Source organism: Parasteatoda tepidariorum, chromosome 1 (genome assembly GCF_982258835.1).
Source record: "Parasteatoda tepidariorum strain Cologne lab strain chromosome 1, Ptep-v5.0, whole genome shotgun sequence".
Classification (NCBI taxonomy): domain Eukaryota; kingdom Metazoa; phylum Arthropoda; class Arachnida; order Araneae; family Theridiidae; genus Parasteatoda; species Parasteatoda tepidariorum.
The window spans coordinates 36325991-36344953 of record NC_141755.1 but is presented as its reverse complement, the minus strand read 5'-3'; the positions used below and the strand labels follow the sequence as shown (position 1 = coordinate 36344953).

The following is an 18963-nucleotide window of genomic DNA, read 5'->3' as shown; positions in this document are numbered from 1 at the left end:
TAAAAACTAATCAAAGGACAATTTTTTTTAACCAACCCAGATCAATAATCGCAGAAATAACAGCTGTTTTAAGATCTAACATACTGCTAAGACTGATTTAAAAAAAATCTTAATTTATTATCTTAATTTTAGCTGTTAGTAGACGCGCATTTAAATGCATAAAACAGGTATGGCCCAAAATCGCCCCATTTTAAGATCAAAAAGATTTCTAACATATAGTAAGATAATGCTATAATAAAATAATTCAATAAGTAAAAAGATAATAATCTTAAAAAGAAAACTTCATTTAATGAGCAAGTGATACATTATACCACAGATCATGAATAAAATTTGAAAATAAAATGTTTTTAAATATATGTTTGCACATTTTAACAGCTGAAATATTCAACAGAAAATACAAAGGTTTTGGCACAATTTTTCCAAAAATTTGAAAATGATTTTTCACAATAGGCAATCAATATATATCAAGTATTAATTTAAATCTATTAAATATTAAAATACTAAGTGTTAATAGTATACTTAAAAAGCATTGTTAATTAAAAAATAAATTTAATGAAACGAAAACAAAATAAGAAAACTAAAAGTAAAAAAGAATAAATTTGTATGGAAAAGGCTGATATTCATTAACATTAAATGAAAAGTTGAAATATCTTTAAAAGATATTCCTTCTAGCTAACATATAATAATTAATTACTGTTAATTAAATTATACATAATAATAATAATAATAAATTAATTACAATTAAACTGTCTGCTTTTTCCTGCCCTTATATTTTATCCGTAATTGTCTTGCAATTCAAAGGAGTGAAAAATATTTTCAATGCTTTCAATCACATGATTAAAATATGTAAAATATATTTACAGATTCAGTTAAAAAATGACTAGAATATACAAGTTTATCACAGCCTTTCAAAGAAGTAAAAATAAAATCTAAATTTAAAAAAGAAAAGCGATAAAAATTGTTTTAATCTAATGACAACACAGATTTAAAATACACACATACATATACAATACACAATCAGCATATTTATAAAATAACAATAAACCACAATTCAAATTATCCCTGTCAAACATGAGTTATACTTGTCATCAAACAAGTATGCGACAAGGTAATTAGACTAGAATATCTAGAATAGAATCTAGACTTCATGAAGCATTTGCTAGATATTTTTATAAATAATTTTTGGGTGTATATAAATAAATATAATACTTCGTCAAATGATTTAAAAACACAAAAGATCACAATAAACAGGAAAAAACATAAGACGTAAATAAATAACGAAAAAAAATGTCTTAATTCTTTCATTTAGAGTATTTCAATACTGAAACAATAATAGGGGGGGAAACTAAATTTTTCAATTATAAAATATCTATTCATTTTTTTTTTTTTTTTGGCTGCAGAAACTTGACATTATAAAGAAACATCAGCATAAAATACATATTTGAAATGATCACAACAATGACATCATTTTACATAAATCTAGCACATTAAATGAAATAAATTTAATTCTATCTTAACATAAATAAATCTAGTTCCCTAAGAATAATCACAAGATTACTTTAAAAAGCAAAAAGGAAAATAATTGGGAGAATTTAGCCCACAAATTTTGTTTAAAAATAATTTTAGAACATCTTCCATGTTTTCAAATTTAACTCTTTAGATTAAGTGCTATTAGATTTATTTGTGCTTAATTACTTGCAACTATTTTATTCAACTAGAACTAGATAAAATACACACTAAATAATAGTTTTCATAATAGATTTTTTTATAACACTTTTTTATAAATGATATTTTCTATTTTTAAAAAATGGAAAAAAATTACTATTTGTTTAATTTCATTTACCTAATGCAATTTTTTTAATAACATTAAAAAAAATGATTTTGAAAATGCAATACAATATATTATTGGATAGAAGTGGTGTAAGGAAAAACACATGAAATAATATTTTCAAATTTAAACGAGCTCATGAGGACCACTTAGATACTATAAAAATATAAATATATCACATACTTTTTAAATAGATTTCTTTCCTAAGTACTTATAGAGCATTTCCTTTTCTTTAAAATTACCCTGGTAGAAGAATTTAGGGAGTGAATCAGACGCACTATATAAATTTGTCTAAGACCTCAATGCATTCAAACAGAGATTATTGCAAAAATTCAGTATCTAACATATGTGTAGCAAAATTTCAAATGTACACTCCTTAAAATTCACACATAAAAACTTTATGTTAAATTTAAATTTAATTTACACAATGATACTAAAAAGATGGAATTAATACCTATACAGGTATGTCTGTAATCAAGCAAGAAAATAAATCTTTATTATCATCCACAGTGTGTCCTTTATATTCAGGTTTTTAATTTTTATTAGAAACAAGTTTAGAAATACTATTTTAAAAAAGAGTTTCAGCACTTTTTTTCACATTTGTTAATAAAACTTAGACGAAAATTAATCTGCAGACTTTGCAATTATCAGCAGTACCTACTGCTATGTTAGAGGGTTTACCCAGAAATGTTACTCTGCTACACAAAATTGTATAAATAAATTGAAAACAAAAAATACAATAGCATTAAATTGCTTAAAAAATCACATTATAGTTATAGCATTTCTAAAGAGATTGTTAGAATATGCCTAATATTTTAATATTATACATAATTTAATAGTATACATATATTATATATAAATTATATTATACATAAATTATATTAAATATTATACATGAATATTATTATATTTTAGTATTATACATAAATATCTAATTATAATTCAACAAGGAGATTTCTAACTTGCTAAATAAAATTAAGCTCTAAAACGTACATTTCAATGCGATCGTAAGGATTAGTTATATATGATTAATTAATTACGATTTAAAAATTTGAATATATTATAATCATATATATAATATCAATATTATAATAGATAATTTACTAAGGTTAGTTTTAAATTTTGCTCTTATTTGTCTATATTAAAAAATAAGAAATTTTTAGGCTGTAAATGCAAAATGAAATATATCAAATTTAAGGTTTATTTCCCTTCGTTAAAAATAAAAAATTTAATATAGATATCAATACTCGTTTTTAAATACATGGAGGATATAATTCTGGTTAGGACAAAAGTTGAGGGACAACTGAAATGCTTTTACTAAAAAATGATAAAATAAATAAATAAATTTGCATTCTGAAAACAAAACATTTTGAATTTAAGAATATATTAATAATATAAATAAATAATAAAAATATTTATATTTGTGTCATAAACAAGTAAAACTATTTATATTTATTATATAAATATTTATATTTGTATTTATAATTCTTATTGTAACTTAAAAATATATATATATATTCTATTTTTTGAACAGGCTCATGCTAGTTGGTATTATAAGGGTTTTTTCTTTTTATTTTATAAAATTTTAAAAATGATCAACTTAAATAATTTATTTCTGTCTGACATTTAAACTACCTTTCCAGGCATTTTTCTGAAGAAATCTAAAGATACATTTTTTTTTGCATAAAAACTTTCAATAAATTTCGATATTTTTTACTTTGTTTTAAATATGTATATACATAACTTTTGAGTTTTGCCACCTATAACAAACAGCAGAACAATAACATAAACAAATGAAGAAGAATGTATTTTCTTTTTTAATAAATAAGTACATTAATAAATCAAAAACTGATACGTTAAGAACAAACACTTTCAGCAGCATTTGAATAGTTTTCAGCAGTGCTTAAAGCTTGTTTCCAAAATGAAGGGTGAGAGAAAAAAATAATTATTTCAATTTAGTAACCATAATATGTGTTTAATTTTAAACAGGGTAAAATTTTCTAGTTCCCATTGCAAAATTTAGCTTAAAATGTTATTATATTAAAATGTTCAACTCATAGTTAAAAGTTTTATATTCAAATAATTCCTTTGAACTATTTTCTAGTTAAATTAATTTGGCATAACTTGAACAGCATTTTTTTTTATTAATACAATAAAATTTACAATATAAATTTTAAAAAAAAATTCTATGTAATAAAAGACATTTCATATAAAACTATTTTGTCATAAATGGATAAAAAGGATTAACAGTATAAATAAAATAAAAAATTAAACTTACACTATTTACCGATATTAAAGAATCTAAAAATAATATTACAAAGCAAGCAGTAAAAACAACATATCACAAGAAAATCACAATGAAAGGAAATTCAAACTGAGTGTTAACTCTCATATCTGTATAAAATAAAAAATATATCACTTCTCATAATTTTATAAAAATAAAAAAAAATATATAATTGCCTACAAAATAAGAAACAAATATTTTTTTTAATAAAAAACTTAAACTACCAGCATAATTAAATAAAAGATAATAAGTAGTTAATAGTTTAAAGATACTTGATCAAGACTACATCAGAGTTTTGCAACCTTTTTGGTCTTGTGTCAAAATCAAATTCATCAAAATCAATTTTAACAATAAATCTCAAGAAAATCACAATGAAGGGAAATTCAAACTGAGTGTTAACTCTCATATCTGTATGAAATAAAATATATTATATCACTTATCACATCACTCAAAATAAAATATATCATATCACTTCGTATATTTGCATAAAAATATATGAAAAAATATTTGCCTACAAAATAAGAAACAAATAGTTGGAAGGAAAAAAAACTTAAGCTACCAGCATAATTAAGTAAAAAATAATAAGTAGTTTGAAGATCTCTTGATCAAGGCTACATCAGTGATTTGCAACCTTTTTGGTCCTCTAATAAGTTTTTAAAAAAAGAGAGTGAGAGAGAGAGGAATATTTCATGATCTTCTCTGCCAAAAACTGTATAGTAAAAAAATAGGTAGAGATTTTTTTATCATCATGGAGAAACATATGGAAAACTTTTAATCAGAAAACAAATTCAATTATCCCATTAAATAAAGTAGGGGATGAAAGAATCTGCAATGCCACAATAACTTGTACTATAATTCCTTTAAAATATATGATTTTGTTTTGAGTCTCAAAAAATGCCTTTTCTTCTTATAAGGTACTAATTTATTGAGCCCCAATGGCTCAGAAGTAAGTTAAAGGCACTGAGCTGTCATTGTAGAGAACTGGGGTTTAATCCTCGGTGGCAGCTTAAAACTCACCCAGCTTTAGATCAATAGGTGTCAGCTTGCATGGGAAATAAAAGTGGCCCATGCATAATGCTAACCAAATTTGGTCAGGAAAGTGAAGAGCCTGAATCTCTATAACGATTGCTCATAGCAAGCTGTTGCACAAATGCTTTTTATTTATTTATTACTTTTAATTTGTAACCCCCAAGTTGAGAAATACTGGACTAGATATTTAGATTTATACTTTATTTCTCAATTCAATGTATTTATTTCTTTATTTTTTTATAAGCATCTCTACCAGGGCATGAAATTTCCACTTGCTAGCTCGCTATTGGTCACAATATTTAGAGCCAGCGAGAAAGTTTTGTCATTTTCCTACAAAATGTTGTATTTTAAAATCGAACTAGCAAATTCTTCCAAGAGTTGTGGGTTTTCAGTTGACAAATATTAAAAATGGGAAGCAATAGTTTCAGATTTGAAGAAAAAGATTAATTAAATAAGCTAAGATGCGCAGCACAGAAACTCTGTGTCAAAAGCTATGTTAACATTGCTGCATATTTTTAACACCTTGGACTGGCCATCCAAAGAAAAAATTCTTGAATTTGGGATAAAGGAGATTTTTAAAAAAATCATCAATGTATTTAAACACAAATCTCCCTCATGAACGAGAAAGTGGATTGAGTCAAATGCTGGAGAAGTTTATCAGTGAAGAATGTTCAGCAAGATTTCCGAATATACTCCAGATTATAACATTTTTGTACTATTCAACCAGTATTCTCATCTTCCTGTGAGAGAGGCTTCAGATGTCACAATAGACTAGAAACAACTTACAAAAACTCTTTGAAGACTGCGACACTTCAAGATTTGCTCAAAATTTCCCCTTCCCCAACAGAGTTTGATGCTAGGACCAAAATTGACACATGGTATTTAAGTGTCGAAAAGCAATGATATACAAATCTAAAATGTTAAAAGTGTGAGAATATTTATAGCGTCTTAAGTTTCTAATATTTTTTGCATTTAAATGACTTTTAAAATTATATGATTTAAATGGGAATCATTTTTTATATTTTATTTTATAACTATCGTTGAACAACCGACCCAAATTTTGAGTTTACAATTACTAATGTTCAACTCCAAAGCACTGTAATTTTGAACCTGATCAAGAAGACAAGGGAACTTTGCGATCAAATATTGAGTGAAATTCGTCTTTGTGAAGGACTTTTTGATAGAACTAACCGTTTGCATTACATGGAGAGGAAAACCTTCCATGGTTAGCCTGACAGCAAGGGGGCTCTAACCCATGATCCCTCTACCACTGATGATATTTTACATCAGTACTGTGGTCGGTGCGAGCCAGGTGGGGAATTTGTTTCAACCAGACATTGTCAGGATTCGAAAATCACTGGGAGCCAAGTGTTCTACCTCCTGAGTCACCATGACTCAGACAGGAACAATTGAAACTTTTTTTAAACTAATATCGGTGGGGTTTTTTTTGGCAATAAACTTGTTTAAGTTTTTTAATTTCTACATTCTTTTATAGTTTTGGTCACCAAAAAGTTCTTTATACTACATCTATTAACATTTTTAAATTTGTTTATATTTTTTTTTAAAATAGTGGCAAGGAAAAATGTTGTCAGCCTAGCACTTTAAAACTGGAATTTATGCCCCGATCTAAACTCCTAAGTTGTTAATCACAATTAGGCAACAATTATGCTATCGCACAAGCAATAATTTCATAAAATTGCAGACTCTAATTCGAAATTAAGGCTCACAAAGAAAACATGAAATATAAGTTTGTACAACTGAAAAAGTGTTTTTAAACATCTGCTTAGCGTTTTCAGCATTTCAATCCCAAATAGTTATCTAAATAGTTGAGAGAAATTGTAGAAATTAACAGAGTTGTAGTAGAGCTGAGAGTAACCTAGCTATGGCAATCATATCATCAAAATCAATTTCAAGTTACAATTCTAGATCATTTCCTTTAGAGAAATTAGAAAAAGGGGAGAATGCAGCTAAACTACCATCAGAAACATGCTTCTCTGACAAATCTAGTTTAAGATAGCATATTTTAAAGAAGCTCCTAATTTAAGAAAGCTTATTTTAGCATATATGACTCAATGATAAAGAGTCTGACTCAATGATATTCTGTTCTGCTTTAAAGCAACAAAATGCACTGTGCCCAAAAGTAAACAGCACTGTTTTCATAGAATTAAGATTATTTTTAATTGTATATCTTTAATTAATTTTTCTAAATACTAACATATTTTTGCCAATTATTTTGATCTAATTTTGTCTAGTTTCATCTAGATAATTAGACTTGTACTGTATTTAAAGTTAATTTTTTTCAATAACATTTAGCATACGTTTTAATAAAAACTAAGCTCTGCTGTTGTAATTGGTTATAACAATTAGTCAACAATCAAAATAATAATAATTTCGAAAAAGTATAAACTCAAATATAAAATTGATTATCACAAGCAAGTATAAAAGGAATAAAGCTAAAATAATGTGAAAAAAGCGTAATCACTGTCACATATAATGTAATAGGATTGTTTCGGTGCTACAATGCCCAACATCACAGGATTTCTAATCCCAGATTTGAGTTTTCTTTTGATCTCTTCATCCACTAACTTAGATTTCTAGGAATCATTTCATAATTTGAAAGGTTCTAACAATGCAAATAAACCTTCCTCATATCCAATTTTTCTAAATGTTTGAAAAACTAATTTTGGTTCAGATTTATAACATATTAAGTTTTCACTTTATCCTCACCATAACTTTCCCGCTTTTTTTAACTGTCTCGTTTAAACTTCTTTCCATATCACCTACCCTATAAGTCAATTTCTAAATTGCTTATTATAACTTGATTGCAATTTATTCCGAATTTCAGCTCTTTTTTCACATGTTTTTTTCCTTCTTTGTTTAAGCAATACAGTTTGTACTTTTTTCCTGTTGTTTTAGCTTTATTCATATAGAACTCATCGTTATTTATTTATTTTTTTGAAACCATAATGTCTAAGTTTGTGTACCAGAAGAAGTCTGTTTAGACTTCCTCGCACGTTTTAAGCTTCGATCCTCAGTGGTTATCTGAGTAGTTGCATGAGCTAAGGCATCTGTTTTATCAAAATCAATTTTAGCATACATTTCAGGGTCACTTCCTTTAGACGAATTAGACAGCGATGATAATACAGCTAGGCTACCATCAGAATCATGCTTCTCTGACAAATCCAATTTAAGGTAGCTTGTTTTAGCATCTGACTCTGTAATAGATTTGCCTTTAGGGCCTGTCGAACACTTCTCTTTCGAAGAATCTGAGATGTTTGCATAAAAATGTGATGTTGATCTACGAGGTTGTCGGTTTAAGGAAGATGTTGCTCCAAATTGAGGAAGAGATCTCCAGGACATGCTTTTAGTCTTTGGCCATTTAGGAACAGGAGTAGGAATGTGTGTGTAAACATGAGAATGAGAATATGGCTAAAAAAGAATAAAAAATTATTAAAACAACATTTATTTTTCAATTAGGACCAAAATGTATAGGTAAAATTAATTATTTCATTCTTAAAAAAAGAACCTAAAATTATAGGCAATCATCTCCATACTATGTTCAATTAATAGGATGCCATACTACGGGAGAAACTTTTCGTTGCAAATTCTTTCACCTCCATCACTAGTTTAAAGTATATTAAAACTGAGTTCAGACAAACCTAGAGTAAGCCATAAAATTTCAAATATACAGAAAGGAAATTTTTAAAATGTTAAAATGAATAAATTATGAGAAGAAAACTTAGGATTCCGTAATGGAGAAGTTCTTTTCCGATAATTTGTTTGGATTTTGATATTTTTTCAGGGTTGGCAAATTTTTGACAACTGACAGTTCTGGATTTAACTGTCATGTCAAAATACTATTTTCCGCATAGTTTTAGACAATGGTAAAAAAACCAAGATTTTGAAATAAGAATGATTATTAGTTATTATAAATATGAAGTACAGTACAGAACCTGTTATCCGGAAATCAGAAAACCGGAAAACCAGAAAACCGGAACGAAATTCGATAAATTTTCCCACCATTTTTTTAAAAAAAATTTTTTTCCTCATAAGATTTTAGGATTTTTCTTTCTTTTTTGAAAGATGTTTACCTTACCATCATTTTGGAAATAATCATTAGTGTATTACTTCATCGTTTTTTTTTTCTTTTTAAGATTATTTCAAACTATTTTTGTTTTTTTTTTAATTGGGTTAAAACGGCTTTTTGTATCGATTCAGAAAACCGGAAAAATCAGTTATCTGGAATAGCGATGGTCCCGATCGTTCCGGATAATCGGTTCCCTACTGTATTTATAAATAAATAAACAAATAAAATTACGAGTGATCAATAAATTATGTTCTTGAATTAGTTGAACATTAAACTCCTTTTCTGTTTTGACAATTACTGTCAAAAAACCCACTTTGGTGCAGCAAAAATTTAAAATGATTATAAATAAAATGTGTAAAATTGCATTTTATCCAATCAGTTATTTTTTTTTTTTTAATTATTGAAAATAAAAATACAAAAACATTTAATAATCATCTTATACATTATATGTAAAATCAATTTTCATTTATTCCCATTTTAACTCCTCCTTTTCCCTATGCATATGATTTTAAAAAAGTAGTTTTGAAAACCTCTGTTCTCTAAATTCATTTTTCAGTTTTGTATGAATACGATCAAAATTCTAAACCATTCTTTCAATCGATGCTGAATTGCATAGACTAGAATGTAGACGTACTTAACATGTAATTAGGAAAGAATTAAACTCAATATTTAGATTGATAATAATTAACTGATATTTATTATCTGTAATATAAACTGAATAGTTATAGTATAATATAGCAAATAATATTGATCTTAAAATATTAAGAGTATCATGTTTTTAGAAAAGCCAATCAATAATTTCATAGTCAAAAATAGTCATATAGTCAAAATTTTAGCTATATTTTTTATATATGATACATAATCTAATAATAATTATAATAGTATATAATAAAAGTAATTTGCCTCATTTAATATCTAATAAAATGTCCCCAATGACAAAAAAAGAAACTTACCAAAGGATTTTGACAGTTTTTGACATTGTTCAACAAGTCAATAACCAGACAATAACCAGCTGTCAAGTCAATAACCAGTTTTTGACATGAACAATCCAATCCTGTATTTTCTTTCTTAGCAACTGAAACTTCGTGGCTTACTCTAGGTTTGTCGGAACTTATTTTTTCAATATTTTAAATTTCAAATTATCTATGGAGGTAAAAGAGAATTTGTAACAAAATGTTTCTCCCGCATTATGGCTTCCACTTAAGCTTTGTTCGAAGAAATAGTTCTGAGAAATAAAATTTTGTTTCATTCATTGTGGACACAGTCAATAACAAAAAAAGAATGAATAAATAGATATATTTTTAACTTTGATGTAGAATATTTTAAACTTAAAACAAATAGTTATATTTTTCCAGCAACTTTTTTAAATTGTTAAAACTGATATGCTTTAATACAGCTTGAAAATAAATCTAGAAAAATAAAAAAAATAATGATGAAATGCAACTTCTGCAAAAATTTAATTCACTGAATATCAAGTTTAATTAACAGTAGCATAAATAACACCCCCTCAGGAGCACTAGTCAGAAAAAGTAGCAAGCCGAATTAAAATCAAAATATTTTTTATTTATAAAATATTTTTAGTTCACTTGATAAATAATAATAACCCTTCAACTAAACTTTGAATATAATTTTCATAAGATAGTGAGTTATTTTTCTCCTCTGATTTAAAAAAAAAAATAATTAAAAAAAAAATTTCATTTCAATTTTAGTACCTTAATTCTATCTTTTCATTACTATTAATATTTTCACTTTTTTTCAAATTAAAATAAAATTAAGGATTATAAATATTCAAATATCCGTTCGCTATAGCGTTTATGCTTCATAGTAATTTTAATTTTTTTGTAGTAAGTCTCAGACAGAGTGCACTTATAAAAACTTGGAGCAAGGCACACCCAAGTCTATTCCTGCAACTGTAACTAAAATCAAATAAAAAATTTCAAGTTTTCCTACAATAAAATCCAGGAATACACAGAAATAATGTGATATTTTTCTTAATTGTGTGAAATTGAATTTATTTTTAATATTCAAAAAATTAAGTTTTAGTTAAACTGTCAAATTTTTTTCATACCTAATAATGAAGACATTGAACGGTTTTATAGCACATATTATATATGAAACAAACAAAATGATAATAAACATTTATCTACTATACGATAATTGCCTAAACCTCTATGTGAAGTATGATTGTTTGTAAATGTTAGTCTCTTTATTTTGTTTGTAAAATAAAAAATGTTTAAGTAAAATCTAAATTCTATTTAAAAAATGCTGGGAGATTAGTTTGAGAATTCTTTTTTAAATGGACATTTTAAAAATCTTTTATTTTCTAATTATTTTAGGGGGTGGCGATGAAATTTCAGCCTATTTAAGCAAACATTGAATAACCTTAACTGTACCTGCTGCATTTGGTAAAGCTTTTCTTTCTTCATTTTCTCAGCATACAAATGTCGATTATTTCTATCAAGTCGAGCATAATTTGTGATTTGGTCAACACAATTATTAAAATGCAAAGGGCAGTCATCGGCAGAGCAGCTTACTTTCTGAGTAGGTTTGAAATCACAACAGCAGTGAACACAATTTTTAGGATGACCTCCATGATCTAACACATTTCCATAATCAGTCTGTTTGGCCCTGTCTGAATAAGTAACAGTACTAGAATTCTTTTTGACCACACACATGTTCAACGAGCAAGTTCTACAAGATCCACATGTTGTTTTCCTAAGAACTTTATCATTCATGTAATGTTGCTTTGATGCATTAATGCATGTTCCAATCATGCAGCAACGAGGCAAGAACTTCTTGTTAGAGTTGAATGACCCCAAAGGTGGTAGGCCTTTCATACTTTTGTCAGAAAAGAATTCATACCAAGGCGCATATGCAAACAACTTCTTTTTCTTTGGTGGTGTGGATGGTAAACTTGGCGTAGGTATAGGTGCAGTAGGCATCGCCTCTCTTACTAAAGACATATGGCCATTTATTATTGCGGATGATCCTGGCTGTGGCTCAAATGCTGTTTCATGTCTAACAATCTCTTTCAGTAAAAATGCATTTCCTGGGTCACTGTTATCAACGTCCCCTAACAAAGATGAATGAGGTTCTGTTTCATCACCGTTTCCATTGCTTACAGCTTCACTATCAGTACGTGGAACCAAAAGGCACTCCTGCAATGCATTGAATAATGCTTCTGCTTGTTTGCATTTAAATGCATAAATACCTGGACCTGTAGCACATCTGTGACCACATTCAAAAGAAAATAGTTCAGTATCAAACCCATAACGTCTTAGACTTTGAAGGGGCCAAACTAATGGTTGTTCTCCTCTTTGATGTAAGATAAGTTCAGTCTCTGAGACTTGGATATGGCATGACTTAATATAGTGACCATCTTCATCAATGTTCCAAACCTAGGACATAATTTATTTTTTAGAACTTTAAAATAGTAAGACAATAATAACAAGAAATAAATTTACCACATAAATAAACATACTTTTTTTTTAGAAATTTAAAATAATAAGACAATAATAACGAGGAATAATGTTACTATATTAATAAAAAAAAAATTTTTAATGTAACTAGTTAAGTCTCTGTGACTTGGATATAGCATGACTTAATACAGTGACCATCTTCATCTATATGTTCCAAGCCTAGGATACAATTTTTTTTAGACCTTTAAAATAGTAAGACAATAATAACAAGAAATAAATTTACCACATAAATAAACATACTTTTTTAAAGTTGTAATTAGTTAAGAACAAAAGAATATTTAATTTGAAAAGAAAATTGATTATCAATTGTTAAACTTTTTCATGATTATTCCAAAGCCTATGAAGAAAAATAATAAAAGCTTCAAAATAAAAATAAGCCGCATGCTTAAAGCCATATGCATAAAGATTGGATTAGAATTGGCTTATTTAAGAGAATATATTGAAAACTATTTAATCAATAGGCATTAAAATTAAAAAAATAAAATAAAGGGAGAATAAATTTTGTACATAGGTAGGTAGTTTTATCAGATTAGAATTTGGTAAATAGGAAAAAGATTTATATGAAATTGTTTATCAACTAATTGATCACTAATAGACAGTAGGTTTATGTAAGGTGACAGAGTTATTTTTCAAGGATTTACAGAAAAAACTACAAAGGGGGACATTTTGTACAGTGATCTGATGCACCAACTATAATCACTAAAGCTTAAAATAAATTCCTTAAAAATTTAAAAGCAACGTAAGGAAAAAAACATGCCGAGGTTTGCCTGGGAGTGGATACCCTTTGAGAATTTTTTGTAATTTTCTTTGTTTTCGCACTTTTTGAGATTTTTTCTTTATTTTTTCAAGGGCTGCTTCCCAGATGTTGTCAAGATTTGGTAATTATTCTACCACACATTACAATACAGAAATCTTCCTAATGGAAGAGCAGGTGCATATAAATTGCCTTTATAACAATTGGTGCGATTTCTGCTATAACTACAAAATCCAGTGCCATAAAATAGTACTTGTTGTATGCCACTAATAACAAAGATCCTTCATTATCATTCCCTGTTTTTCAAATTTAAAAAATTAACTTAGTAGATTTGAATTGGTTTTAAAAAAATATGAAAGGGATATGGTACTTAGAAAGATTTCTTTATTGGTGCCTCTTTCAAAAAATATGCCAAGTGGGCAGTGGTCTGCAAGAAACTTAAAAAAAAAAATTTAAAAAAAAAAAAAAAAAAAAGAGCTCACTCAAAAGATACCATTCCCAAGATTGGCAAACAACAGTAGATTTTTTTGAAGGGGAGAGGAGATTAGCAAGGAAAATAACCTTTTAAAATATACTTTTTCTTAGTGATTTGGTGATAATAGCTTGACCAAAGAAGTTCTGATACGGAAATATCCCCTAAAACATCGCTTTCGCTGTGGATCGATTTCCACTAAGTTATTTACCCCACATTTGTAATATAGGGATAATTCTATATTGTGATTTGACATGCCAACTACAATAGCCAAGGCATTACATGGATTATAAACTTGCAATTTTTTTTTCTTCTTAAAAATATTGCACCTTTTAGAGGTTTGTCAGGACGTGGCTTGTGAGCTTTATAACCTTCAAATTAGTTCCCTTTTGTGGCTTTTTTTTTCTTTCCTTTTTAGTTTCTCACAGGTTGCAGCCATGACTTGGCAACTTTTTTGCTTCAGATCAGGATAAGAAAATCTTATTTGCAAATTCAAAATAAAAATTTCAGAAGAAGTTTAAACTGTCATATGCCTTTTGGTTCAATATTTTTTCGATCAATATACTAATAAAATTAGCATCAAATTAAAAAATTACCATTAAAAAAAACATGAATTTTTTACATTAATTTTACCTATATGAGGATAATTTTAAAATGGAAAGAGGAAATATATTTCAAATTTGGAAATTAATAGCTAATAAACGAAAAAAATAGGAAAAATACTGTTTGAAACGGATTGACCTTAATTTTAGAATAACATCGCTGTTCACAAATATATGATATAAAGTACCTAAATTACGATTGACAAATAACACTGGGTTGAAATAGTAATTGAATTTACAATATTTTAAAATAAAAGTTCGGAGTAAAATCTGACTTACGTGAAAAATTGGTCTAGAGGTATCTTCAACTGGTATTCTTGATGAAATGCAACCCATTGTTAAAGAATTATAGAGAATACACTTCTATCCCTCATTAAATATTTTTTTAACCAGTGCGTAGTGCAGTAAGAGAATACATTATAGTAAAAGATAAAGCTAGTTGAGTTAAAGATAAAGCTAATAAAATTTTTTGATGTTTTATATTCAAATTCAAAGCATCCTAAACTTTTTTTTTATTCTGTATTGTACAGTACTGCAATATGAATTAATATAGTTTCAGAGTTCATGTTCATTTATTTATTTTTATTTGTTTGTTTATTTTCGAACAACGCTTATAGCTGCTTATTTCATTCTAGTTTAAAGTCTTCAGTTGTTGCTGTTTTTTTTGTTTTTTTTTTTTGAGGAAACATGACAAACTAAAGGGTTAATTTCACTGAATTAAAAAACACTCTCACTGTATGTGAACAATTCACATATGCAAATCCGGAGTAGAATTTAGAAACCTAATTTCCTTAAAGTAATGGAGTATTCTCTTTGTAGGCTTTTCAAATCAGATTTTCATATTTCTTGAACGTTGTTCAAAGATAAGTGAACCACATTAAGTTAAAATTGAAGGCAGCAATGTCTCCCCAAATGTGATTGCTGATGGAATCTGTTTTTCCTTCTTTTTTTACAAGGTTAATTTCGAAATGCTGAGAAAGTTAAATTATAATAAACAAATATGACTACAATAAAGTTGGCAGGTACTTTATTTACGTCACACTAGAGCTGCACAATAAGGCATTGGTGACGGTCTGGGAAACATCCCTGAGGACGATCCGAACGCATGCCACCGCAATTTCGATCCTCTGCATAGGGGATAGCTCATCTGGTTTGGTCGCCCGATGACCTGCGCTCGAAGTTGAGCATTTTACGGTAGAACAGATTAACGAAGACTGATACCGTGCACCCTCAGTCCCTACTCAGGCTGATCAAAGTAGTCACCCACCCGCTTACTGACAGCAGCCAGTGATGTTTGACTTTCGTGCTCTATTGGGAATCGTGTCTTTACGATCAGTCCACTGTGGGACATACAATAAAGAAATACAACATCTAGAATTTGAAACAATGGCGTAAACTCTAGTTTCGACCCGAAGTAGTTACTCCGAAGCCTTCGTATTATGACCTGTGAACTTTACATTCTGGATTTAGAATGATTCTGTCTGTTACAACAAAGTAAATGTAAGATTAAAGAACGATTTTTTAACCGAGCAGTTCCAATTCGCATCATAGCGACGGATTCTTAGTTAAAATGGAGGAATGTCAGTTAGTACGTTTTGTAAGCTTCTATTGTATAATATTTTTTACAGCTCAGTAGAATCAGATAACCCTGTATACAAAACTTTATTACTTTATGTTCTATAATAATAAAAAAAAACTTCTTAAAACAAACATTTAATTGATAAACAGTAATAATTTTAAACACGAATTTTCTTTACCTGAAAAAAGAAAAAGCAAACTGGAAATCACCAGTTAAGATTGTAGTTTATTAATAGATTGTAAAAAAAGAAATATGAAATAGATTAAATAATAAAATTATTTAATAAAATAATCCTCTTACAGAATGATCTTTGTTCTGATGTAATCCAACTAGAATGTAATAATTATGTATTTTTAACAAAGAAAAAATCTGGATATTTTAGAATAACAATGAAAAATAAAATTTTTCAAATCTTTTATCTAGAAATCAAGTTCAGATATTTGTTTCCTTACTCTAAGTTCTTATATCTATCTCCTGTGAAGTCCTCTTTTTTTTCTTTCTAGATTTCATTTCTTCAGACTCTTTATAAGTTTTTGCTTTTAATTCTTATGTGAGCATTTCTGGTTAAAAGTATCATTTGTTTTGTTTCAGATAATTTAAATAAACCTTCAGCATTACTAACACCTTCGATAACAGTTTGTAAAGCAATTGCTGACTTATTCTCAACCAGCATAGCTTTAATAACCCTCTAGAGCAGCATTTCCATGTGACATAATAGCTTTAATAGTGTGTGTTTCTATCCATCAATGACGAATAGAAAGCATTTTATCTTTTACTCTCACATTTGAATTTTGACATTTCCTTTTTAATATGAGGACATTCAATAAGCTTTATAAATTTCGTTTTGGTCTTATTTGATTACAATCGACGAAACTATTTCAATCCTCTTAATAGATGAACTTGAAACAGATAAAATGGTTGGAAATAAGATAACATAGGCTGTTTTTTTTAAGGCTCTGTAGTCGAATAAAATTATTCATTTTCTGTGAATAAAATGCTATTTTCATAACTGCTGTAAGTTTGCAACAGTTACTCATGACAGCTAAATCAAATTCAGCCTATCTTTAGTTAGAGTCCTCTATGTTTATTCTGAAAATGGCGCAAAACGTCAATATAAAGAAAAAAAGACACAGTTTTCAGAAAATGAAAAGCGTTTGTGGTCTAATATTTTTAATATTTAGAAACTTACTCTATAGCTGCATTAACTGAGCTCTACAAAATTTGCAAAAAATGAGAATAAGTCATTGATTTTGATGATTTTCATCTGGTTGGGAAAATGTTGCGAAATTGGCGATTTTTAAAAAAGTTTAATAATTTTAAAAATATTTAAGTTATTTGTCTGTTCTAAGGCTACCAGCAAGATGGTATATATATAGTTTAAAATGATAACTTTGCCGGAAGTCTGAGACATTCAAAGTGTGACTTTTTTATTTTGCTTGGTAAGAAAACTTCATAAAACCAGGTTTCTTTCCATTTTAGCACAGTTCTATTTTAAAGCGCAAAAAAGACAAGCAAATTCTAGATTCTAGCCAGATAATATAAATTTCCTAGACTTTGTTTTATCATAACTTTACCTTTAAAAGTCATATCAAGTCAAAACTAAATTAAGTAAATTTTTTATTATCAGTGTTTTGCGTCTTTACTTTTCTAGAATCAAATAACAAAACTACTGTTGTCGGTTTTTTTTTATTTTAAAAGTTCTGTAGTGAGGTACCAAAAAAGAACTAGTTAGCAACGATTCTTGTGAACAACTTAAAACGTTATTTCAGTAAAGGAACAAGTATCAAACATAACTAATTTCTTGAATATGATAGGAGCAAACCTTATTAAGAGACTATCAGTAGAACATATTTTGTTCCATAACTCTCGATTTACATTACCCATTAGAAGAAAGTAAAAGAATTTTAAACAATTAACGAAATCACAAATATTTTATAATTTCCTAGCTTTCTTGAATTAGGCATAAAAAGTGTAATGTTAAAAGAAAAAATATTTAAACAAATTGTGCTAAAATATTAAATTGGCTTATATAAACAAGAATGAGAGATTTAATAATTTCCCATGTTTAAATAAGTCAATTAATATTCTAAGCAATTTTTTTCCTTCATTTTCAGCTTTTCTTTCTTACAGTTTTGAGCATGAATATAAATTAAATGTTCCAGCAAAATTTGTATCTTAAAAATAGTTAAGTAGTGTCAACATTTTTGAAAGTACTTTGTAATCACATTAAAAAAATAGTTATAGTTAAGTGAATTTCGAATAAAAAAAATTGTAGTTAATTACAAAAAAAACAAACAAAAAAGTGCAGTTTTCTCGACAACAGCATATAACTTAAGTTTACATTTTCCAAGTACATGATAAAAAAAATTTTGAAAACAAAAAATATAAGCTTAGCAATTAAACAAAGTTTCAACAAACAATTTTATTCAAACATTTTCAAATCTTGTACAAAATGTTTTTTTTTTTGTAGATAACGATCAAATATTAGGCACTACTATAAAAATATACATTTGTGTAAGTCAAACAATTTTACAGAATAGTAAAACTGTCATTCACATAAATAAACTAATACATGCAATTTGTTAAATTGAGTATGGCATTTTTAATTTTATTATAGGGATAAATAAGTGCACAATTTTACAAATTGATATTTTTTTTTACATAAATGCATTATTTTACATTCCTTATACACTTACTAATGAGGAAAAAAACAGTGCAAACTTCTATATAAATGTATTATTGCATAAAAAAATAATAATGATCAAAAAGCTAATTATGGAATATTAATTGTGGACAAATTTGCAACTATATATCAAGTGAATTTATAGTAAGTAGTTTATTCAAATTAC

At 27.4% G+C, this 18963-nt stretch overlaps 1 protein-coding gene across 1 annotated transcript; it reads right to left on the bottom strand.

Annotated features, from left to right (window-relative positions):
• Positions 1–266: 266 nt before the first annotated feature.
• Positions 267–15314, bottom strand: LOC107445143 (uncharacterized). Its single transcript, XM_016059482.4, has 3 exons — positions 14815–15314; positions 11622–12626; positions 267–8570 (listed from the first exon to the last, which is right to left on the bottom strand). Exons 1-3 carry the CDS (start codon positions 14869–14871, stop codon positions 8112–8114), a joined length of 1521 nt encoding a protein of 506 aa, XP_015914968.1. The 5' UTR covers positions 14872–15314; the 3' UTR covers positions 267–8111.
• Between the last annotated feature and the right edge of the window lie 3649 nt (positions 15315–18963).

Bases quoted from the DNA above. Each gene is read 5' to 3' on its own strand.
- LOC107445143 (XM_016059482.4), bottom strand. From the start codon at position 14,871: ATGGGTTGCATTTCATCAAGAATACCAGTTGAAGATACCTCTAGACCA. The intron at 12,627-14,814 runs GTAAGTCAGATT...ATTATGTCCTAG, and splicing joins CCTCTAGACCAATTTTTCAC to GTTTGGAACATTGATGAAGA. The intron at 8,571-11,621 runs GTACAGTTAAGG...ATTCTTTTTTAG, and splicing joins AGCTTTACCAAATGCAGCAG to CCATATTCTCATTCTCATGT.